Source organism: Halichoerus grypus, chromosome 1 (assembly GCF_964656455.1).
Source record: "Halichoerus grypus chromosome 1, mHalGry1.hap1.1, whole genome shotgun sequence".
Taxonomy (NCBI): domain Eukaryota; kingdom Metazoa; phylum Chordata; class Mammalia; order Carnivora; family Phocidae; genus Halichoerus; species Halichoerus grypus.
In genome coordinates, this window is record NC_135712.1 from 191,336,136 (window position 1) to 191,361,305 (window position 25,170).

Genomic DNA, 25,170 nt, shown 5'->3' on the forward strand with positions numbered 1-25,170 from the left:
CTGTTTTTGAAAACCAACAGCAAAGGTAGGAAAACTGAAATGTATTAACATAAGTAACTCTGAATAAGATTCATAAAAGTTTAATATATTTTTAATATTAATAGCAGACATATTTAGGAGTTAAATAAAGCTAAATGAATGAAAATTGTTATTATATAATCATTGATTTGTACTCTGAATGGTTAGCTTTTAAAAGTACAGTTTCTATCCAAAGAGCTCAAGAAAACCATAGATATATTGCTTTAAAAAGCTTCTCCCACTTTTAAAATACACCTTTCTCCATGACAGCTTAATAAATACCTGTAAATAATGTTTATATTTTATTATTTGTTCTAACTGATAACTGTTTTCTAAAAGTCTCTCTTCAAAGCTATTTTTCTTAAGAGGCAAAAGATAAATATTTTAAGAATACCATAAAATAATGCCTTAAAATTTTTAAGACAATGATGCAACATTTCAATTTTTAGACTTTCATTTCACAAATAACCTTTCCCTTTGAGTCATTTAATCTGTACTTTATATACTCTCAAAATATTACATTGTTTATCTCCACCCAAATGATTAAAGTCAATGCCTATACATTTTAAAATAAGAGCCTGGAAAATGGTTTTGCTCAGGTCAAACAGAATTTGTTTTGTTTTGTTTTAATGAGGGGAGAGAATCAAAACCTAACAGGAGTTAAGAAAAGTTTCAACCCTTTTCTTACAATAATCTTTATTTACATTGATCCAAAGAGTTACCTTCTGAATCTGGATAACATCCTTCAATTATAACTCTGGATCTTTCAAAACTACTAAATAGACTTTGGAAGTTCAATGTTAAAAATATATCCCAGGATGACTATCTGGATGGTGTGAAAGCACTAAAAGCTGTCAAAGAGGACATGAGTTAGTACCACTTGGACTGTGAAAGCCTCTTTTCTCCTCATTTCAACCCACCTCACCCTTCATCATCTCAACTTTTGTTTGAGAGGCAGGCATCTCCTACTCTGATCACATTACAACTTCTCTTGATATCCTTATTAATGCCACCTCCTTTACCTTCCTACTGAAATCTGTCATTCTCCTTTATCTATTTACATGGTGTACAGAGCCTCCAGTCAACAGTTTTACATATATATATATATATATACACACACACACATGTAATATGGTGTGTATAGTTGTATATATTTGTATATAGTTACACTACACAGAGATACAATATAGCCCCAAAAAGAAAAAGGAAAAAAAGGCTATCTGCAACAGTAATTAAAAAAAAAAAATCTAATAAATAGCATTTGCTGATTGGAGCCAAGAAATCCAAAACAGGAGCCCTCAGTTAAATAGTAATTACCATGATCAAAAGTTGTTTTATATAAATCCTACCTAAGCTATGGTAATATTTTCAGACTCCAACTATACAACAATATGGTTAAATAAGAAAACTCATTTGAAACCAAATTTTAACCTAAAGGACTTAATAGAACTTATTTGAAACAAAAATTTCAGACTATCATCACAGGACTTTAGATGACATTTATTAATGCAGTACATCCCACCATCACTCACTAAGCCCCAAATCACCCTTTTATCTACTCTGATTTTAATATCTGGACCCTAGATTAAAATATTTAAAATACTAGTTTAGATAAAATGCAAGATTAATACAAAAATATATATATGACTTCTACAAAGGCATTTTCTAAGATATGAGAGAAAAGTCTTTCAGATAGTATATGTAAAAGATTTGGATCATGACACTTTTAATACTTCATTACTTGAATTCAGCCCCTTGGGAATTCACTTTGCCAACTATAAAAGATGTCCCTGATAATGCAAAAAGAATCAGATACTTAAGGTAGGGGGGAAGGTGGAGGCATGTCTAAGATCCCAAATAGGGCTGTGGAAATGTAAAGAAAAGACAGATACAGAAATAAAAGAGAGAACTGTGATACTTAAAATGTGTTTTATTTATACACGAGTTTCCTATAAATTTTGATTTTCTATACTACCTGTGCTGTCCAATACACATGCTCGATACACATGTGGATACTGAGTCCTGAAAAAATGGCTAGTTTGAATTGAGATATGTTGTAAGTGTAAAATAAATATATACTGGTTTCAAAGAGTTACTAAGGAAAAAAGAATGTGAAATACTTATTGATTACATGTTAAAATAATATTTTTGATATAGTGGGTTAAAGTAAATATATTATTAAACATTATTAAAATACATTATTAACTAAAGTACTTTACCTGTTTCTTTTTATATTTTTAATGTGGTTACCAGAAATTTTAAATTATATATATTGGTTCTCATAATATTTCTATTAGACAGTGCTTTTCTATACTAAGACATATTCAAATTATGCTTATCAGATAAGATACAAAAAAATTTATAGTATAAAACCTGTGCTTATAGCAGCTACTTTAGATTTAAGTAATTTCAAAAATAGAGTTTACTAGAGAAACAGCATTAATCTTAACATCTCCAGATATTTTTAAAATATTCTCTTAAAACTATACTTGGTTCTCTCTCTACTATTTAAAGAGTAATTTTAGATAAAGTCATATCTGATAGCATACTGTGGCTATGGGCTTTGGTAATACTGGAATGCTTGATAACTGGTTTGTTATTATATAACAAATGATTCAGAACAGACTCATCTTATTCCAAAGTCACTCTGTACTAAATCTGGTATAATGAAGTTTTTATGCATTATCAAGATATTTACTATCCCGTTTTGTTAAAGATATACTGTAGGTCACTCTCACACCACTCAATTTATCACCACTAAAAATCCAAACACACCAGCGGGGAAAAAACAATCATGGTAAGAAGTACCTTAAAGTATCCAAAATATTCAGTCTTAAATCAAGGAGTTGTCTACAACTATTCTCATCTAAATCAACTGGAATTGGCAAAAAATTTTAAGCAGTAATCTCACAACTCTAAAATAGTATAAAGATGATTTAGTGTATATAAAGGGATTCTCTTAACTGAAGGAAAAGCATGTTCCGAGCTTGAGTTATACATTATTAATAAATACATGCTTAAATCAAAATGGTGATGAATTGGTAAAAGGCGAAAGATTTATGCGATCTGAAGAGAAACCAGAGTATAAAATGGTGATGAATTGGGATAAAAAGTGCTCGTGCCAGAAAGAGAGAAAAAAAAAAAAGCAAATAATGACAACAAAAAATAAAAATTCATTTAACAATGACAAGCTTTTAGAAGATGAGGATTAAGTCGTTTTATATATGTTTGCTAAATATAATTAATAAACAGAAATTAGTAATATTAGTAATGAATATAAACTACACCTTTAAAAAATTCTCGAATTGAAACTCAAACTGGAATTCTAAAATGTAGATGTATTTTATAAAACACATATAGAATAGTCAAGTAACAATGATGAATGACAATAACTTTTAATTTAGAGTTTCAAGATTTGTTATAGAATATATGTAATATTAGGTCTTGAGCTTACAGCTCACATATACATGATTACTTGAGCCTATCCTGCCGGTTCCTGATTGAAAACCAACCACACAAAAACAAGAACAAAAAAGCACCTCCTAACTTTATCAGAGTTGGCTGCTGCCCCAAGAACTATAAAGATATCCCCTGATACATGAAAAAAATATTTAATAAGAAGTTCTGAGTATTGACCTTGATATCTTCTACTAACTTCCGTATAAAAACTAAGATGAGAGGTACATAGATTTGTAAACACAGAAAATAATTTTATTCATTCTGTACTTAAAGAATCTAATGCAGGATCTGGCACATAGCTAGTGCTCAATTAATGTTGGATGGATGGAAATGGGGGAGGATGAATGGGGATCTTCACAACTGAAGGTATGTACAAGCCATTGGGTAAAAAGTACCCCATGCAGTCAGTAACAGGAAAACCAAGAGTAGCTATACATTTTTGGCAAGAGATAATGCAAGCTATCCAGAAAGAAGGGTCCCAATAAACTAATCATTAACTAAAAAATGACTTTTCAGACAGCAGAAATGACTGATCCTGTTTTTTCTGATTAAAGAAACAGATGTACAGTGTAAAGAAAGCAGTTTCTATGACATATCCAAGAGCTCAATGCGCTGTTAAGTAAACTCTTGGCCGGGAATGCAGCGGGATACAAACATTAAAAATGGAGGCCCAATATCCTCAGGAAACAGTACTTGATGGAAGAAAATTGTAGTCGAGTTCTTTGAAAAATATACTGGGGAGAAAGCTATACTATGCTGTATAAACCAACGCTAAAGTTGAACTTTATCATTTTCCTGTTACTTGAATAATTAAAATTTCCACATAATAAGGGATATCTAAACAAAAATCACAGCATTAAGAATTACAAAATAAAGGGAAGCTTTTTTTTTAAAAGCTGGGATTCAAGGGTCTATGAACTGCATGCTTTTCATTCCAAACACTTAAAACCTTAAAACGCTGATCTCTCTATCCTGCTTAAATAGTAAAAGGATATCATGAAAGAAAAACATTTAAGTTTTTTACACTACCTTTTTCTGTGCTCCCATTTATTTTAGGTAAGAAGTCATCAACTTGTATCCCTAGGATTAAGACAGTGTATCATTGCCTGATCAAAGAAAGTGTTACTTTAAAACTGGTCTCAAGTGTAACCATGGCATTTTGTATTCCTACTTAACATTAAGACAGTATAGCACACTTTAAATTTGTTTTTAAAAGAAGGGTTCAACTGGACATTTTCTATCGACTCAGAGAAAAAGCTACAACTGCCTTCCAACGAACCTCAAAAGAAAAAGGATCCCGCTGTGCATTTATTTTTCTTATTTAAATATCTCTAAATAGAGCATCTCAGATGCAGAAATTTCATTTATCTCAAGGACTAAACAATGGTGCCCACTGGTGGCAATGAAGCATATTTTTAAAGGAAATTTTCTGAAAGACTGTAGATACTTTATACCTAAAACATAAAATATCCCTCTTAAAATAAGTACCCCATGAGAGAGTAAACATCAAAAGTCCAATGATAAAATTCAGCTTTAAATAAGAAACCGGGTAACACACCTACCTAAACTGCTGCATTCTTTAAGAGTTTTCTCCTGAAGATGTTCTAACCGTACTGTAAATAAAAGTCCAAGAAAAAGATATTTCACAGATAAAAGAAAAAAAATCAAATCAAATCAACTTCTGGATTAGCAACTTACCTTGTAAAGCTGTTAGCCTTTCATTGGTGAAGTCATTATCAGCTTGCAAAGCTTCTATTTTTGCCTGGAGCTCCTGTTCTTTTTCTTCCATTTCATCTATTTTATGTTGTAATTCTTTTTTCTCAGCTTGTCCCTTCTGTTGGATTTCTTCTTGTTTTCCCTCTGCTACCTGTTGAGAAAGAAAAAAAATTTCAGTTATTTCCTAAAGTCTGAACTTGCTTTCAGAGGCCTAAAGCAGGACTGCTTTTATTCACCATAAACTTCTAAGGAGAATATTCAGTATTATAGAACATATTTGTAAATGTCAAAATAATGTCAAAAGTGGTCTGCACTGAAGTCATGCTTCCCTATCACCTAGGGAAAAAAACTTGCAGCAGGCAAACAGGCCTAATACATACAGATAAGGGGGTCAAAATGAAAAACTCCACAGTTTTCAAGAGGGAAATATGTAAGGTTTTCCCCTGAAATTACTATTGTTTAAATTAGCCTGTAAGTTCTAAAATGTAACTTACTCTGATATTTTAAACAAAACTGTGTTTAGTTGAAGGAATGATGATAATAAGCACTTTTCAAAATGACCTCCTTTTAATAAGACCAACCTTTAAAACTATTACAGGTTCACCAACCACACAGAGGGAGGTATGCCCTGGTCTTCTCTAACAAATATGTGTCTTCTAGCCACTCATTCCATGGTTTGAATTATTTAAAGATGGGTCTTCACAAACTCAGTGATAACATTTAAAGGACCAACTTGATATTACGTATGGCCTCACCTGTCCTTATCCTAAATGCCCTAGAGCTATAGGGAGCTGCAGCTGAAGCAGTTAATAGCATCCCTGGAGGCTACGAGGGTCCATACAGATGACTCCAAGGTTACTTCTGGCCTTGATCCAGAACTAAAGTAGTTGGACTCTGCCTTTGGGGCTGCCCACGGTTAAGCAGATTCAAGTTTTTAAAAAGTCTAAATATCTTGGAGTTTGCTGATTTATTTTATTTTATTTTTTTAGGTTTTATTTATTTGACAGAGAGAGACACAGTGAGAGAGGGAACACAAGCAGGGGGAGTGGGAGAGGGAGAAGCAGGCTTCCCGCTGAGCAGGGAGCCCGATGCGGGGGCTCGATCCCAGGACCCTGGGATCATGACCTGAGCCGAAGGCAGACACTTAATGACTCAGCCACCCAGGCGCCCCGGTTTGCTGATTTACATCTACTTCCTGTTATATATTAAAAGATGCCTGTTGCAAAGTACTATTTATTTCCATCTAGAGAAAATATGTCAGCTTTTACAGACTTTCAATTATCTGTGGCAATGGGGTTTGGGCTAAATGACACCTTATTTTTACTACAAATTTCAACTACTACCAAATTTTACATCAACAACTATTCCGCAATACCTAACCTCTTAATCTATCCAGTGTGTTAGGGACTATTAACACACTTTCAGGTTGAGTAAATACATACCTTTAATTTATCAGATAAATCTTTAATCTCATTAACTGCTCCATTATATTTATTGGCTAATTCTCTTAATTCTTCCTGAGTCCGTTCATTCATTTCTTTAAGATGGGTACATTCATCTTCAGTATTACTCAGACTTCGCTGTAATTCAAGTTTACAGATAACTGATTTAGAATAAATGCACATTCTAAATTCAACTTATAAAAAGTGTTAATTCTATGGGCTGTTCAAAATTAACATCTGCCCTGGCCTTTATATAAGAGTTAAACGACATAAGAATTTTAATTTACTTTAGGTACATGCTAAAACAGAAAATACAACAAAAAATTTGAAAAACGAAACAAAACAACAGAAAGGGAGCAGGGGAGGAAAGGATGTTACTTTTACATAACTACTCTTTTAAAAGGCCACTGGGTATGACTTTTAGACTTGAAAATATTTTAAGCTTATCAATTCTTGAAAGCAAGTTACTAATAGGCACAATCAACTTAATAAGAAAATTAGAAGACAGCTAACAATTTTCTTTCCTTGCATGTCAAATTAATGACACAACACTGAATTAGTTACTATGGGATGAGGCTATTATAGAAACCATTACTATACCATATTCTAGAGTATATACTATATACTATAGTATTTTTACTATTGTTTACAATGGGCATTTTAACTAAATCCATTAACAAATAACTTCTGTGGTAATTTAGCAGTGGTTCAACGAATGACCTACAATATCAATGAGTTGTTTTTAAAGCAATGAGAATCACATTTTGATTGTTCCTAAAAGACCAAGAAAGGACCTCAGAGATATTTGCCCTTTGACCTCCAAAGTTAGACACAGTTTTCTTCTCTAGAGGATGGGTAAATAAGAACAGTGGTAAGGTTCTCCACCTTCCACTAACTATCCTCTCAATTGGAAGAAAAGCAAAAACTAGGTGACAGGAGATCAATTCCCTGGCACATATCACAGTCCACTGTGTGAGAGGCCAAATCCTAAGCAGAATGCACATGGTTAAGACTCCCTCTGATTAGGTTTTTACTTGCTCAGTCACCGAGTAGAAACCACAAGCACCAGACTCACATGATTACAATGAAAATTCCTAACAATGAAAACAGCCTACTATCCCTTCCCATTTGATAGACAGGAAATATTTCCTAACTATATAATACTCAAGTTTAAAATGTCCTAAAATATTAGCAATTTTAGGCTAAAAATTTTAAATCATACTACCATTTTGTATTTGTTAAAATGAAATACCTCAACTTCTGAAAGTTTTCTAACCACTTCAATTTTCTCCTGAAGAACCCGCCTCAGGGACTCTTTGGCTGTCGTCTCGTAGTTGTGTTTATCCTCCTGTAATGCTATAAGTTCCTTCCGTAAACTATCTTCTGTTTGATTCTAGGATTAGAAGATATTTATAATTATAGCCAAGTAATTTTTTTAAGTATTTACCATTTGAAAAAATAACACATTATGATGTTCTTTGAATTCTACATTAAGGTACCTCCAAATACAAATGATGTATTTAAAAATTGCACTGTAAATTATGCCTTCACAAATATATTAATCCACACTTCTGATAGAAAAAAAAATGTCAAAGGAAATTGAGAATTTCTTTCAAATGTACAAAATGAATTAAGTCTCCTCTCTGTCATATTCTCTGTAAGCCACAATATTTACATTTGTGGGTAAAAATAATCTCTTACTTTCAAAGGGGCCAAGCATTTTAAAACAATGGTTAAACCAAAAGGAGTAAGAGCACCCTTAGGAAAAAGCTGACTCCAGCTCTGAGGCAGGAAATGTACAAGATGAGTCTGGAACACCTTGTCTAAAATGACAGCAGGAGGCGATCAAAGTTTGCTGGGGTTCTACCAAAAGGACTTAGGAACCAAAGATGGGATAATTTGAGCATCAATAACCACAACAAATGGAACAGGCTGAAACACATGAAATATATTTAAATCTAAGTTTGGAGAAAAAAAACACTTCATGGTCATTCTTTGGTAGATGAGAAGGAACCAACTCATTATTTTGAAATCCAGTAAATAAATGGAGAAAATCACTTATCCTTTTCCTAAAGAAAATGACTTCAGGGTAACAAAATGGTTTATGAGGGGGAATAGAAGTATTTATAGAAGTAATCCAGCTAATAAATGAAGAAATAACAACTACAACATGACCATTTTTGCAAGCCTTAATAATGGATCTAGGCAAGGATCATCAAAGATTGCTAATATCTCAAAAAGAAAGACAACTAGATATTATGGTGCCTTCTGGTGAAAGTACACAATACTATTCATGAAGTACTGTTGGAAAAAAGAGTTGAACCTAAATCAGATCAAATCTCTAGATCAAACTACCAGTTTATGGTGTGGGAGGAGAGCTAGAAGAATGTGTAAATAACAATCCAGATTTAGGGAAATTATAGAGGACAAATGACCCAGTTTCTCCAGCAAATATCAACTGTGATAGAAAAAAAAGGAAGAGTTGTATATGGGTATTCAATATACAATTCTTTCTCCTTAATGTGTGTTTGAAATTTCCTCTAATGACAAAAAATTTAAAAGAATGGTGAAAACATATAAACGTTTTAGCATGTACTCAAAATGACAGTCAAAGAAATGAAGCTACATAAAAAACTATGCATTTTCATGCATAGTTAATGCATTTTTCTTTATGGATCTTTACTTGAGATTAATACTTACTTTGGAGCATGCCTGTAATTGGTTTCCCATAACTTCTAACCGTGATAAGAGTCTATCTTCATCTATTAAAGCCTGTTGAAGAAAAATTAAATATAAATAAAATCCCAGGGTAATTAAAAAATTACACATATCAAAAAGGTTGCTACTGCCAAAAAAAGATATGAAATCATAAAACTGACCAACATCCACTGTAAAATGCTAAATTTTCAATATTTGGTCATTAAAAGTTTGCCTTTGCCTGCTAAAAAATTTCACTTTTAATCAACATCTAAGGGATATTAAACTACACTTAAATGCTTCTTGTATATAAAGGCAACTGGAATACCTGCCAACTGGTATCTGAAGCCTCTTGGGTGATGGCTAGTAGCCGCTGAAGTGTGGCTAACTTCTGTTCCAACATCTGTTCCCGATGTAAGGCCTCCTAATAGTACAAATCACAAAAGAGATTCTAATAAACTCAGCATGATCCTTGAAGAGAAATCAAAGTACATTCTGAAAATATTCTCATCTTATATCCCACTTTGTATCTTACTTTCAAACCTGATAAATCTACCTTGTAAAATATATATAAGCCATGTCATTTTAGTCTCATTTCCTGGACTGTTAGGGGTACTGAGCTGCACCTTCCCCTATTAACAGAAAACAAGTGCCCTGTTTTTGTTTTCCTTTTAGTCATAATTCACAAGAGTTTTAAAAAAAAGGAAACCCAGAATAGAAGAATCCAACAAATGTTTAACCCTACATTTTATATATCTATATAAAACCCTCCATTTCCAATTATATATATATGTATATATGTAAATTTTAAAAAATATATACATATTTTTCAGAACAAACTCATTTCAAACTAAGCCAAACAATCTGGTCAGTAGCAAAGATATTTCTCAATGGCTTAGCTGCATGAGTATGACATCTAAAATAGAAATGTCTTTTAATTTTTCCTTTTAAGAATGTTACATATATAAAAATATATATATTTAAGGAGAGAGACTGTTGTTTCACAATCTCTTGCATTTTCAGGTGTTCTGATTCTTTGTGACTGTATACCACTTAGCAGCAATCAAATATGCCAAAAATAAGTAAGAGTCCACCAATGTAATAAGGGGTCAAGGAGTTCTATAACCATTTGGCAGCTCCAAAGGGATATTTTTACAGAGAAGGACATTAGCAAGCAAACCCTTATCTCTAGGTCACTTGTTAACATTTGATAGCTGTTAAGAGGGTCTCCTTCACTAGAAGTCAAGGTGAAAATGCTCACACAGCATTGAGCTGTGGTTATGGAACATCTTTAAATTTCACTTTCTTCTATTCCTGTCATTAGCCAAAGAAGAACACTTACTACCCTAATACCTCTGGAGCCACCTCAAAAAAGAAGGATATGCTTCAAAGACAGTACTTGAGGTTTAAAGTATGCATTTATTTTTCTCCACATCCTTGGTGAATAATGATTAAAGAAAATCCGATCTAATTAGAGTTACAGGTACCGTTTTTTATATTTAAAAATATAAAATTTTTAATTTTATAATTAAAATTAAATTTTAATTTAATTTTAATTAAATTAAAGCTCCTGGGTGGCTCAGTTGGTTAAGCGTCTGTCTTCTGCTCAGGTCATGATCCCAGGGTCCTGGGATCGAGCCCTGCATCGGGCTCCCTGCTCAGCGGGAAGCCTGCTTCTCTCTCTCCCACTCCCCCTGCTTGCGTTCCCTCTCTCACTGTCTCAAATAAATAAAATCCTTAAAATAAACAAACAAATTAAAAGTATAGATTAAGGAATCTAACAAAAGCCATAAAACACAGCTTACACTTACAAGAGACTGGTTGCCAAGTTTATTTTAAGCTCTTAAAACACTACTAATATCCAGGAAATTAACATTAAATGCTGCAAAAAGTTTTACTGAAAAACAAAACCACCAAACAATCACTACTTCCACTAGATGGTGTAATTTCACCTTTTTAAACTCAATTCCATTTAGAGTTTCATAATTCCATGAGCCACATGCTAACAGAAATCTAATACTTCCAGGAATACCTTTTAGTTCTAAGGCATGAAATGTATCTATTCCAGTTTTTACTCAAAAGATTTACATTAGAACTTTAGCAATTCAAAAAGATGTATACAGAAAAGACAGCACAGTATAATCTCTCAAAAACCAGAAAAGAACAGTGAAAGATGATGCCCACTATGAATATTCAAAGAACTGACAAAATTGGAAAAAGTACTGGAGTGAGTCAGGGCATTAGACCCACAGTCCATGATGACTGGTAACTATACAGGGTATAGACTCAGGAAATCATTTTACCTATAATAAGCCTCATATTTCTCATAGAAAAATGGAGGTTAAAAAAAAATGGAGGTTAGACAAGATCAATCTCAAAGTTTTCTTCTACCTCTAAAAATAAGAGAGATCTAGGTCAACTAGTGTGCCTTTCTACTGAGTGGTAAACAACTGCTAACATGTATGGCATACATGTATGTGACACACTGTTCTAAGTGCCTTACATATATTGATTCACAATTCTGTGAGGGACATGCTATTATACCCACATCATAGATGAAGAAAATGAGGCTCTGAATTTAAAGGTCTGAAAAGGTCTGACGTTAAAGCCACAGACCAAGTCCAGGGAATTCCGGCTAGAGTCTATGCTTTTAGACATTCTACTAAACTGCAAATGTGTAAAACGGCTTTTCTATGCATCATTACATAATGACCAGTGGAAGGAAGGATCTGATTAATACTCTAACAATTTTCAGACTTGTACATTCTTAACTGAGGGAGAACTGCTCTTAATGACTGATTCCTATAAAAGAATGTAGGAATCAGGATCACTGGTTTAGTCCTATCGTTTTTATAAAGCAACTGAAGATCTACACATGTAAAGTGATCTACCCAAAGTTACAGAACTCAGCAGCAGAGCCAAGATAAAAAGTTTAATCTCTAAATTCCTGATCTAGGGTTTTTCTTCACCATGCTCCCTCACCAGAATAATAAGAACCATAATCCAGCGCAAATCTCCCAAAATCAAGAAGAAAAAAAAAAGCCACTTATTTCCTTTTTGGAGATTTCTATGGCTCTTTAAATACAGCATTAACTTCTTCAGGAGCCCATTCCATCAGATCAGTAGCATAGCATAGTGTTAAGGGCATGGACTCTGAGGTCTGACTGTTTGGGTTCAAATCCCATCTTTACCACAGAGTAGGTGTGTAATACTATGTAAATTATTTAACCTTCCAGGCTCTCAGTTACTCCATCTATAAAAATGGAAATAAAATATGTACCTTATGGGATTGTTCTGAAGATTAAATGAATAGAGGTAAAGTGCTAGACTAGAGTCTGGCATATAGTAAGTGCTATATAACCATTTGCTATTAATATTATACTAAGCACCCAAGATCTCTCCAGGTTTAATTTTATTTAAAAGTCATCTATGAATAAAGAACTATTTTGAAACTTCCTCATATTTGAGTAAAAAAAAAAACTTCTCTTGTACAGACCCCTATCTTTACTAGACTTAATAATCCTGATTCTTTTTTTTTAAAAAAGATTTTATTTATTTATATACCAGAGAGAGAGAGAGAGAGAGAGCGCGCACAAGCAGGGGGAGCGGCAGGCAGAGGGAGAAGCAGGCTTCCTGCTGAGCAGGGAGCCCGACATGGGACTCGATCCCAGGACCCTGGGATCGTGACCTGAGCCGAAGGCAGACGCCTAACCGACTGAGCCACCCAGGAGCCCCCACAAGACCTAGTTTAAATCCTTTTTTTAACTTTGAGAGATACTTCTTTTGTATTTGTATCCAGGCAATATTTCTTTAGCTATATTTGTGAACTAGCAAATTCAAATCTAAGTTGTTTAATTCTACTTTTAAAAACTAAGAATTTTTAAGATTTACTTTTACCTGTAGATACTGAGAAAGCTGGAATAGTTCCTGAGAGTACATACTTGGAGTGTTAGCAGCAACCTAGAAACAAATGACACAAGTACCAATAGTCACACAAACGTTTATAAAAGACATTAAAGCCAAACCAAGTCCTTGAAATTTCTATTTACTGAAATATGCAAAACAAAAATTATTGTTCAGCTTAATGAGTTCCTTCCGTTTTCAAAATATTTCTGTCTCATGTCCAGAATTTGTAAATGGTATTATTTTTTGCTGACCAGTCTGAGATTTATAAGCAGGGTGGTGGAACGAGTACCACTCATGCAAACATTCCTTGATAAACCAAATCACAAACACAGCACAACAGCAATACAGCCCTTTCTTAATTCAGAAATAATACGTCCTAAATCAATGAACATATATTTATCCCCTTTAAAATTCATTGTTAAATAGTTCTTCAATAGGCCAACAAGTCACAATTCTTTTAGAAGTAGCCATCCTCAAAATGGGAGTTGTATGTGGGGGTGCAGGGAGAGACAGGACATGAAATATAACACTTTGTCCAATGGCCAGAGGCAATGAAAATAGATTTGTCTTAAAAAAAGGAAGGAAGGAAGGTAGAAACAAAGAAAGAGAAAGCAAGCAAGCAAATAGCTTTCTTTTTTTTTTCTTCTTTAAACTACAGGTAGGTTTAAGAAGAAAAAGATGGGAAATAATGGTGTTTAAATTACAAATCACAGAAAAAATACTTAGAACTCAAGCGTATTAGAAGAAATACTTTCAATAAGGGGTTCTTCCCAAGTGTGGAACATAAAACCATGGCATTATTCACCCTCCCCAAAAAAGAAGAAACTATGATTACCCATATCCTCAATACTACCAAGCCTTATGTATTAACATTAATGATGTTAATAGCATCATTCCTGATTAAGTTCAGAAAGTATATTTTTATTCATATGCTAACTAGAATTCAGAGAAGTGACATTATTTTTAAAAGTTAGTCTTAAATTGGCAAGGCCTTTATTTACTTCTGAAATAATTCTTGGTATTACCGAGGTTGATGATCAACCACTTGGCAGGCTTTCAGTCTTTATCCAAATGGAAGAAAAAAATGTAAAATATTTTTCCAATAGTTCAATTAGTACACTAAGAAAAACCATTCACATTAATGTCAAAAGATATAGATGTATTTTTTTGCTATTTAGCAATGATATCTACAGTTTATTACACCATTATTTCTGAACAAAGGGAAAAATACTAACAAGTAATTACTGCAAATTTTCTGACCAAATCAGGTTAAAACTAATTTTCAAGGACAATAAAAGAGCAATTTCTGTAAACCCGTATTTCTGTTATTTCTATGTGTAGTGTATGTTGGGTGAACTATTTGGGCAGAAAACTTCAATAGATATTTCTAAACAGAATTGTATTCCAGAATAAAAAGTAGTAACTAACACTTCTTCTCTGGCTAGGCACAAAGGAAGTGCTCCTAGTCTATACAATCGGCCATTTACTTGAGATAATAAAGGTTTCTTCCTCAGAAACATCCATCCTAAATTCTCCAGAAGACCGCAATAACCAAATACCTACATACACTGTATATAATTTGTTACAGAAGAAAAATAAGTTTCTAGGAAGAGCGTCTTAAAAACAAACAAAAACATTTTCCAAAGCAATATAACCAAGTTAGTTTAGAAAAAATAATCATTAGTAACTTACTTTGTCAACAGGACTTGGTAATGGAGCATGGATGACACTGAAAAGTAAAATTTAGAATTTTTTATCTAATTTCCTGACAATAGAGGAAACAGTATGACAGTACCAGAATGAATATCTTAAACCCCAAAGTTGATACACTTGCTGTCATATAATTAAAAGACTGTGAATTACTTTTTAATTCTTCATAAATACATAGAATTCTTACAAAACAAGGTAATAAATATACAAATCTACCTTTTACACATAATATATTTCTTTTTTTTTTTTAATTTTTTATTGTTATGTTAATCCCCATACATTACATCATTAGTTTTAGATATAGTGTTCCATGATTCATTGTTTGTGCATAACACCCAGTGCTCCATGCAGAACGTGCCCTCCTCAATACCCATCACCAGGCTAACCCATCCTCCCACCCCCCTCCCCTCTAGAACCCTCAGTTTGTTTTTCAGAGTCCATTGTCTCTCATGGTTCTTCTCCCCCTCCGATTTCCCCCCCTTCATTCTTCCCCTCCTGCTACATTCTTCTTCTTCTTTTTTTCTTTCTTAACATATATTGCATTATTTGTTTCAGAGGTACAGATCTGAGATTCAACAGTCTTGCACAATTCACAGCGCTTACCAGAACATATACCCTCCCCAGTGTCCATCACCCAGTCACCCCATCCCTCCCACCCCACCCCCCACTCCAGCAACCCTCAGTTTGTTTCCTGAGATTAAGAATTCCTCATATCAGTGAGGTCATATGATACATGTCTTTCTCTGTTTGACTTATTTCGCTCAGCATAATACTGACAGAATGGGAGAAGATATTTGCAAATGACATATCAGATAAAGGGCTAGTATCCAAAATCTATAAAGAACTCATCAAACTCAACACCCAAAGAACAAAGAATCCAATCAAGAAATGGGCAGAAGACATGAACAGACATTTTTCCAAAGAAGACATCCAAATGGCCAACAGACACATGAAAAAGTGTTCAATATCGCTCGGCATCAGGGAAATCCAAATCAAAACCTCAATGAGATACCACCTCACACCAGTCAGAATGGCTAAAATTAACAAGTCAGGAAATGACAGATGTTGGCGGGGATGCGGAGAAAGGGGAACCCTCCTACACTGTTGGTGGGAATGCAAGCTGGTGCAGCCACTCTGGAAAACAGTATGGAGGTTCCTCAAAAAGTTGAAAATAGAGCTACCGTATGATCCAGCAATTGCACTACTGGGTATTTACCCCAAAGATACAAAAGTAGGGACCCGAAAGGCTACGTGCACCCCGATGTTTATAGCAGCAATGTCCACAATAGCCAAACTGTGGAAAGAGCCAAGATGTCCATCAACAGATGAATGGATAAAGAAGATGTGGTATATATATACAATGGAATATTATGCAGCCATCAAAAGGAATAAGATCTTGCCATTTGCAACGACGTGGATGGAACTGGAGGGTATTATGCTGAGCGAAATAAGTCATACACATAATATATTTCTAAACACAAATTCAAAATTCAAAATGTATTAAATACCCTTTGAAGATCCACTATTTAATGAGGGCTCTGGTGAATTCCATGGCTATAGAATTTCTATATAGAAAAGAAGCACTCCTAAATTATCCATTTTTAATTTTGGAATGTGCAAATTATGTCTTTTTAAAATTAAAGATTCCTATACACAAAGTCTTAAAAACCAAAGTTCTACTAGAAAGAAAGCTATAATTTGGAAACTTGTTCTAGTGGAGAACAACTTTAGCTAACCAAATAGTATTACTGCTCTCTACTCAGCCACCTCACAAACTACTGAAAGCTTAGATGTAGGTATGAAACTAAACTCGGTATACCTCTTTAAAACTAAGCAGTAAACAGTATAATTGGTACTAATTGCTTTTTGGGCCTTATAAAGTACTAATGACAGACAGGCAGTGTAGTATAACAGTTAAGCATGCAGGCTCAGATGCCATACTGACTGGCCCCAAATTCTGGCTCTACTTACCAGCTGTGTAATCTTGGGCAAGTTTACCTAAGCACTACAGGTCTTCAGCTTCCTCATCCATAAAATGAGGGTAATCACAAAAACAACCCCATGGGGTAACTGTGAGCATTAAATGTGTTAATAGAAATAGCTTTCAACAGTACCTAGGACATAGTAGCACTTGATCCTACTACCACTCCCATGAGAACAGAGCAGCTAAGGAAGCCAGGCACTGTGACCAATTTACCTCTGGATCCCGAGAACCTATCACAAGGCCCTAGCAAAGCTGGCACCTAATGAAGGTTTAAAAACTTACACCAACTTTAGTTTTTCTCTCTACCCTATAAATATGGAATAGACAGTTTGAACACAACCTTCTTTTTCTTGGCTCTACAAGCAATACATATTGATTATAGAAAATGTGTGACGTAAAGCATGAGGAAATAACTAAAAATTACCTAATGCCAGCACCTAGAGATAACCATTTGAGATATATTTTTCTCTGTAGATATGCACATATAGGCAAATGAACTTAAAATCTAAATAGAAGCAAACAGTATTCATGTTATTTTTAATCCAGTTTTCTTAGTGACCCAAGTACAAAATTTTCTGTTCTTATGAAAATTTGGTTAACAAAAGGCTAAAAATCTAGCTAAACATTCCATAAGGAATATATATATATATATGTATTTTACAGATACTATCCTGGATATAGGTGTATTTTGTTTGAATTATAGAAAAAGTTCATATGCAACAAGGGAATACAGAAAAGGAAAACCATTATTTAATGTTAGGATGGTGGGATTATAGGCAATTTTTCTCTGTTATCATTTAAAAATTATTTGTGCAGGGGCGCCTGGCTGGCTCAGTCAGTAGAGCATGTGACTCTTGATCTCAGAGTCGTGAGTTTGAGCCCCATGTTGGGTATAGAGATAAGTTAAAAAAAATTATTTGTGCAATATAATAAAGTCAAGGAAGAAAAAAGAACTAGCTTTTTGAATTAGCTAGTGAGGATCTTAAAAGTATTAAATGCTATGTATATAATATACGTGAAATTCTAAGCATTCTGGCATACCCAAAAAAGATTGCAGTAACAGAAACAGCCAATGATCACTGTGTGCTTAATATATGCCAGGTACCACACAGAACTCTTTAAGTGCATAACCTTGCTTAAACCTCCTCATAAAATTCCTGCTTAGTAGGTACTATTGTTATCTTCATTTTTCAAATGAGAAAAGGGAGGCCTGTTCAAGACACAGAATAGGTGGAGTTGGGCTTTGAATTAGACTATCCACCTCTAAAGACCATTCTGATCTTCTACCAGCTCTAGAGAACTGTCTGTCCAAAATTCATCTTCTCCAGAAAGTCAGCCAGACTATGTAAAATGAAATTGGCAGCAAAATTTTAAATAATACTAATATTTAACCACATGAGGAAAAACCAAACAATGAGAAGGAAACGGGGCAAAGATGAAAAGCATTGGGGAAACAAGAAGGATAAGGACACAATTCACTAACATAGACTTTGAAAAATTTACATGTCCTCCTAGATGGAACCTGAGATCACAGATAACCCTTTATATAACTGCTCAAAGCTTTTAACTCCATGAAAGAAAAATCTCATTATCACACACAAACATCAAGGTCTTTAAGAAGCCACACATCATTAGTTGATTAGTAGTTACTCTTATTTTTAAAAACCCTTGACTCCTGAGTCACATTAAAGTTCCCAAAGTTAACTGTATTTTTAATAATTAAACTATGAAAAAAAATAATTAAACTATGATACAGAATAGGAAACAGATTGTTTTACCTTTAAATGTTTAAAAATTTTTGCTTTGCTTCAGATATGCTTAAAGCCAAAAAAAAAATTGGTAGCATCTAACTGAAGCAAAATATATAGTAAGCCTAACGAAAGCACAGACTATCATAGTAATAGGAGGGCCTCTCTCTGCTTTCTTTTTCATTCTCTCTTTTCTACTCACTGTTCTACTTTGCCTTAAACTTACTGCTTATCTTAACCTCCCACCCTCAGATCTTTGTCTTTACTTTTTAAGGATAAAAAATATTATGTTGGGTATAGAAACAAGCTTCTTGCCCCCCAAATAAAAAATGCTTAGGTTTAATTAGTAATTACTACATAATGATAATCTGTGAAAAGCACAAGATTAAAATGTACTTATATTTAGATTTTAACATTTACATTTTATGAGTAATTCTTCCTTTTCAAGTTTGTCCTCCTCTAAGTGATCTTTCCACTGCTTCAGGGGGAAAAAAAATACAGCCTTGGAAAATCCCTCCAAAACTCCCACCAAAACAGGCTACTAACTGTATCAACATCCTCAAGGTCCTAAAAGATCATGACACCGGCATTAACTTCACAGGGAATCACAGTTTAAGAAGTCCTATATTAAATGCAGATCAAAATACAGTTATCACTCACCAGTAACTTACATACCCTAAATATTTTGAAAAACAACTAATTATCCATCAAAATATAAATTGTAAAGTTAAATTTGGAAACAAAATAATCTGTACCTCATTATACATTATTATTTAATAGAATTGTAGCTAATGTGAAAAAGAATTAAAATGAAGTATATTATATTCTAAAAGTACTGCATCAATTTTCTACCATTATTAGAATAATCCTGAAGTGTAACAGTATACCATCACCTAGAATATTATTAACCAAGGTAATTAATACAAAAAGTTCATAGCACTAAATTATACTCACTCTGAGCGGAGTCGGGCTTCCATACCATCTGGTAGAAAAAGTTTTATTGTGGAAACAATACACCCATGGGTAACTGGTTAAAACAAACAAATAAGATGGATTAAATAATTGTTTAAAAATTCAAACCTTCATATCTCTCATATCCAACATATATTTTACTCCTAAATGCAGTAACTTCCAGGTAAGAAATCTGGTGGTTTAATGACAATATTCACTCCCCTGGAGAAAGTCATCCCTCTTCATACTGAATCACAGTTGCAAGGCAAAATTACAGATAGAATAGTTTTTCAAAAGTGTCCTAACCTTCAATGCAATCCATCAATAAAAGGTCAGTTGAATATATGGAAATACAATTGAGGAGAGGAAATGCACTTTCTCCCCTATCTGCTGGCATCAAAACCTAACTATTCCCCAATTTAATATTTAGCCCTAATTCCTAATTCTCCTGTCCACGCCTCACAAAACTCTAGTTCTGCATAATACAGCTTGGAATATGCTGTTCAAGTCCCCCATTTGATGGAGAAAACCAAGACCTCAGAAAAGTGAAACTGCTTCTAGAACTCTATTAAGTGTCAGAGCTGTATGCTAGAACTCAAGTCTGAGATTTCCAGTTCAGTATTTAAAATTGTGGTTTTGTGTTCTTGGTGCTTTTTCTTCCTCCACCCTCAAACATTTTTACATGACATTACACCAATCACTTTGTAGACAACTTCTTACTATTGCTTCTTACTTCCTCCTTTTCCTTCTGATGATTTCAAGAGACAAAACCCCCAAAAGGAGCGTTTATACAGAGCTTCTCTTTATGATTGGGTTTTATGGGTTGATGGCTTTTTATTTCTCTGTTCTTCCAAGATTATATCTTCCAGGGTTAGGGTTCAAAGAGTTAATTTATTTAGTTTATCAAAATCTAATTAAAAGCTAATGCAGGGTGATGAAAATATACTATCTCATGATTAGAAGAGTGGTGGTTATGTGACTATACATTTGTCAAAACTCAGTGAGTTCTACATATAAAACTGGTGTTGCAAGTAAATTATATCTCAATAAAACTGATTAAGAATAAGCTAATGCTGGGGCAGTGCCTGGGTGGCTCAGTTGGTTAAGCATCTGACTTTGGCTCAGGTCATGATCGCAGGGTCCTGGGATGGAGCCCCATGTTGGGCTCCATGCTCAGCGAGGAATCTGCTTCTTCCTCTCCCTCTGTCCCTCCCCCCCCCCCCCCAGCTTGTGTGCACGCGCGCTCTCTCTCTCAGATTAAAAATAAATAATAACTTTTAAAAAAAGGAATAGAGCTAAATGCGTTATGTAAGAGTAACTTATTAAGTGATCAGGCCCATGAATCATCAAAATGAGATTATAAACATGAAGTAATATGATTATTCTGTCATCTGGAAATACACAGTAAACTTAAGGAATTTAGTGAAGTTTACTCAATTTTCATTAACTTATTATTTGAAAAGTGTTAACACAGATCAAGAACCATCTCTGGGACAGTCTTCTAAACTCTGCCTAACACAGCAATTACAGCCATGAACCACTGGGTTCCTTCCTTCCATTCAGGCCTCATCCTCTATCCTGTTACCATAAATACCCTATGCAAGACCAAGCTACCTGCACTTCCAAATTCTTTACTTTTCACAACTCCGTGCATTGTACAAGCTGTTATGTCAGTGATGTCCTTTATCCTCTCGCCTGCATAACCAAATGCTATTTACCCTCTAGGCTCAGACTTTCTACTTACTTCACCAAACTCATTATCTGAGTTACGGGTCCCCAGAGCCTCCTATATCTACTTCTTATAATAGTAAGCACATTGCGGGCAACCCTCACTCGAGAGCTTTTTCTGTATCTTCACTTAATAAACTTCTATCGCTTTACTCACTAAAAAAAAAAAAAAAAAAAAATAGTAAGCACACTGCGTTGTGAATACTTATCATTTATACAACCGTGTCTCACCAGTTAGAGTCAACTCTGTGAGAGGGGAAAGGATTGGTTGCTTTTCACTTTTTATAGATTTTATTTATTTATTTGACAGAGAGAGACACAGAGAGAGAGGGAACACAAGCAGGGGCAGTGGGAGAGGGAGAAGCAGGCTTCCCGCAGAACAGGGAGCCTGATGTGGGGCTCAATCCCAGGACCCTGGGATCATGACCTGAGCCGAAGGCAGACGCTTAACGACTGAGCCACCCAGGTGCCCTGCTTTTCACTTTTTAAATCCCACACTTGGAAGAGTTACCTGGTACAAACTAGGCATTTAATGAATTACTGAATGTGAGAAAAAAACATGTCTGGTTAATATTTTACAGCTTCCATTACCCAAGGTGAAGATGTCTTTTACTTTGAGGACAGTAGGGTTCACCTACACTTGTAAGAACTACCTAACTCCCTCCTTTCCCCAGTAGAACACAGGGAAGGGGCAGATTTATCCCAGCTCTATGACTCCCCCAGAGATTTACTATAAATAGGCTATAATAAATACAGGAGAACAGTACAAGAAGATCCAGCAGTTCTGACACTTGACCAATGTATTTAAATTGATAATAAAGTCTAAAAAAGTAGGTGCGGTGAGTTACAGAATAAAACTGCAGTGCCAGAATGGACAAGCTGTGATATATTACATCAGAATTTCCATTGCTCAGATACATGACTCCAAAGTCCAGCAACTGGACTGATGTACAAATCTGTGAAATGAATCAAGGGCTAATACTGACGGGGCAGCACAGGTTGCTCTACTACTGAAGGCAGTTAAAGACCACAGCTTTAAGCTGACAATCTAGTCTAGCCAGCCCTGCCTTTGAAAAGGTTCTTGTGACAACTAGATACACAGATGCAGAGAATTATTAGTTGTCTTTTTAATTTGCAATGGGCAAGTATTTAAAACGACCTGATAAAAATGTTTTGTTCTAATACTTAGCAGTATTTTCCAAAATGGAGTGCTAGCAAGTGTTAACAGAAAAAAGATTTGGGGGTCAGAAAAGTTTAGAAAATACTTGGTTAAAAGAGATTTTTGAAAGAGTTTTGATTTTTTAAACCAGTCTTTCTCAGAGCCTAATGGGCTTTTTATCCATCATGAGGCTCTAAAAGTAAGATGCATTTTCCAAACTTGTTTAACCATTGAGCATCTCTGTCCCGTTTTCAGAACACTAACACAGGAACTGATAGTACCATATTATATACATGATATATATGGTATTATGAAAAAAATGCTTCGGAAAATACTGCTCTCAAATATTCTATGAGTCACTCTGTAAACAAATTTTGCTCTCAAAATTTACCCAGAAACATTATTTACCATATTTCCAAGACTCAAAGACAAAACTGATTGTAAAACACACAATTTATAAGTTTCTTGGGCAGGGTAAGAAGGCTGCAGGATCACTGCCTCATTAAATACAGGTACCCTTCGCTTTTTTTTTTTTTAAAAGAGAGACAGCGTGAGAGGGGGAGGGGCAAAGGGCAAGGAAGAGAGAAAATCTTAAGCAGGCTCCACACCTAGCACAGATGTGGGGCTCGATCTCAAGACCCTGAGATCATGACCTAAGCTGAAATCAAGAGTCGGAGGCTTAACCAACTGAGCTACCCAGGTGCCCCCCACTTTGCTTTTTAAAAATTTATATTACATCACTTCACTTTTATGAAAGACCTACATTAGTACCTGTTTTTCTAACCAGAAGAAATCCGAAGAGGATTTTTGCTTATTATGAAAAAAGGTGAAAAGCGCAAATAGCATTCAGTGTGTTTTGCCACGAGCTGTTACAAAGGCATTAAGAGTGGCCCCGCCAAGTTCCTCCTCCACAAACTGCACTCAGCATCTCAGCATCCAGCCGCTATGGCTTTGAACTGTGTTTGTGAGCATCTGTGCTTTATTTTGATCTATTTTGTGTATCCATTAGCAAGATATGTCCTTAGGTATCAGAAAAGCCTAAGAGAGGTGACTTTTTGGGTCTAGGAACTCTAAAAAAATTTTCCATATAAATTAATGGTAATTGTTTCTTCACTTTACACCAATTTTAAAAGGTTGCATAGGGGGCACCTGGGTGGCTCAGTCGGTTGAGCATCAGACTTTTGATTTCAGCTCAGGTCTCAATCTCACGGTCGTTGAGTTTGAGCCCCTGCGTTGGGCTCCATGCTGGGCATGGCACCTACTTAAAAAAAAAAAAAAAGGTTTCATAGGAATGATCTACTTTCTGACAGCAAGGAAACCTGTACACATGCATTGTAAGCTACCTGCAAATTTCAGAAATGTTTACACATTAAGAACAGGTATGTCTGAATCAAAAAAACAAGGTATCTATGGAGAAAAATCTGCAATTACTTATAGTTATGAGACTTTATTAAAAATAAAAATGACTACCCAAGCTGTCATTTTTGGTTTTTTTCCTCTATTATCTTATACAGGTTATTTATTTTGCTTTTGAGTTAATATATTTACTTCATGGTATGAAGTCAGTCTTTTCTATTGCCTCTTCATATAAACATTACTTAAAGGACCCATGTTCACTGTGATTAGCTTAAAAGCTATTTAAGGCCCTGGACTGGGAGACTGAAACTTCTGGGGTATGTCGCAGTCTGGTTCTATCTCTGTTCCTGCATTGAGTAGGAAGGTCAACACTACTCTATATTTGAGTAGTTTGAAGGATCCCTTGAAATGACTGGCAGTAATAGGAAGTATAATGAGTAAGACCATAAAAGCACAAGAAACATCTAAAAAACCAAGATCTCAATGAGAGGTGTTAACATTTCCAAACTGGGAAATTATTTGCTTAATTGTCTTTTGACTGCAATCTAAGATAAAAGAGTTACCAAACTTTCATCCCTGAATTTTTCATTTCATAAAGCTTTTGATTCAAAGATTTTTTAAATTTTTTAAAAAGATTTTATTTACGAGAGAGAGAGCGTGAGCGAGGGAAGAGGCAGAGGGAAAAGCAGACTCCCCACTGAGCAGGGAGCCTGACCCAGGGCTTGATCCCAGGACCTTGAAATCATGACCTGAGCCAAAGGCAGACGTTTAACTGACTGATCCACCCAGCTGCCCCGATTTTCTTTTAAGTAGGCTCCTCACCCAGCGTGAAACCCAATGTGGGGCTTGAATTCAGGACCCTGAGATCAAAGACCTGAGCTGAAATCAAGAGTTGGATGCTTAACTGACTGAGCCACCCAAGCGCTCCTCAAAGACCTTTTATTTTTTTTAAATATTTTATTTATTTAAGAGAGAGAGAGAGAGAGAAAGAGCATGAGTAGGGGCAGAGGGAGAAGCAGACTCCCTGCTGAGCAGGGAGCCCGATGCAGGGCTCGATCCCAGGACTCTGGGATCATGATCATGACCTGAGCCAAAGGCAGACACCTAACCAACTGAGCCAAGCAGGTGCCCCCCCTTTTCTTTTTTTAAAGTCAGAAAAGAGGCAGGAAAAGTTAAATGAATAGACAAATACATTTTAATTCTAAAAAAATGTTTTTGTATTGATATTCTATCATTGTCTTCATTTATGAGCTGGAGTTCAGTAATAAAAAGCTTTCCCTCCTCAACTACTTGTTT

General features: G+C 34.8%; 1 protein-coding gene across 39 annotated transcripts in view; it reads right to left on the reverse strand.

Annotated features, from left to right (window-relative positions):
- The window catches only part of SLMAP (sarcolemma associated protein), a 154,410-nt gene that overhangs the window by 50,614 nt on the left and 78,626 nt on the right, over positions 1-25,170 (reverse strand). For 12 of the 39 annotated variants that reach the window (XM_036071469.2, XM_036071450.2, XM_036071462.2 and 9 more), the window contains exons 4-13: positions 19,635-19,707; positions 14,931-14,967; positions 13,230-13,292; positions 9,661-9,756; positions 9,336-9,407; positions 7,888-8,028; positions 6,636-6,773; positions 5,176-5,344; positions 5,040-5,090; positions 4,507-4,557 (exon numbers count right to left, since the gene is read on the reverse strand). In XM_036071469.2, the coding sequence (XP_035927362.1) occupies positions 4,507-4,557; positions 5,040-5,090; positions 5,176-5,344; positions 6,636-6,773; positions 7,888-8,028; positions 9,336-9,407; positions 9,661-9,756; positions 13,230-13,292; positions 14,931-14,967; positions 19,635-19,707 (891 nt within the window). The remainder of the gene's footprint in view (positions 1-4,506; positions 4,558-5,039; positions 5,091-5,175; positions 5,345-6,635; positions 6,774-7,887; positions 8,029-9,335; positions 9,408-9,660; positions 9,757-13,229; positions 13,293-14,930; positions 14,968-19,634; positions 19,708-25,170) is intronic. The other 27 variants (XM_036071475.2, XM_036071476.2, XM_036071465.2 and 24 more) reach the window with 3 other exon arrangements.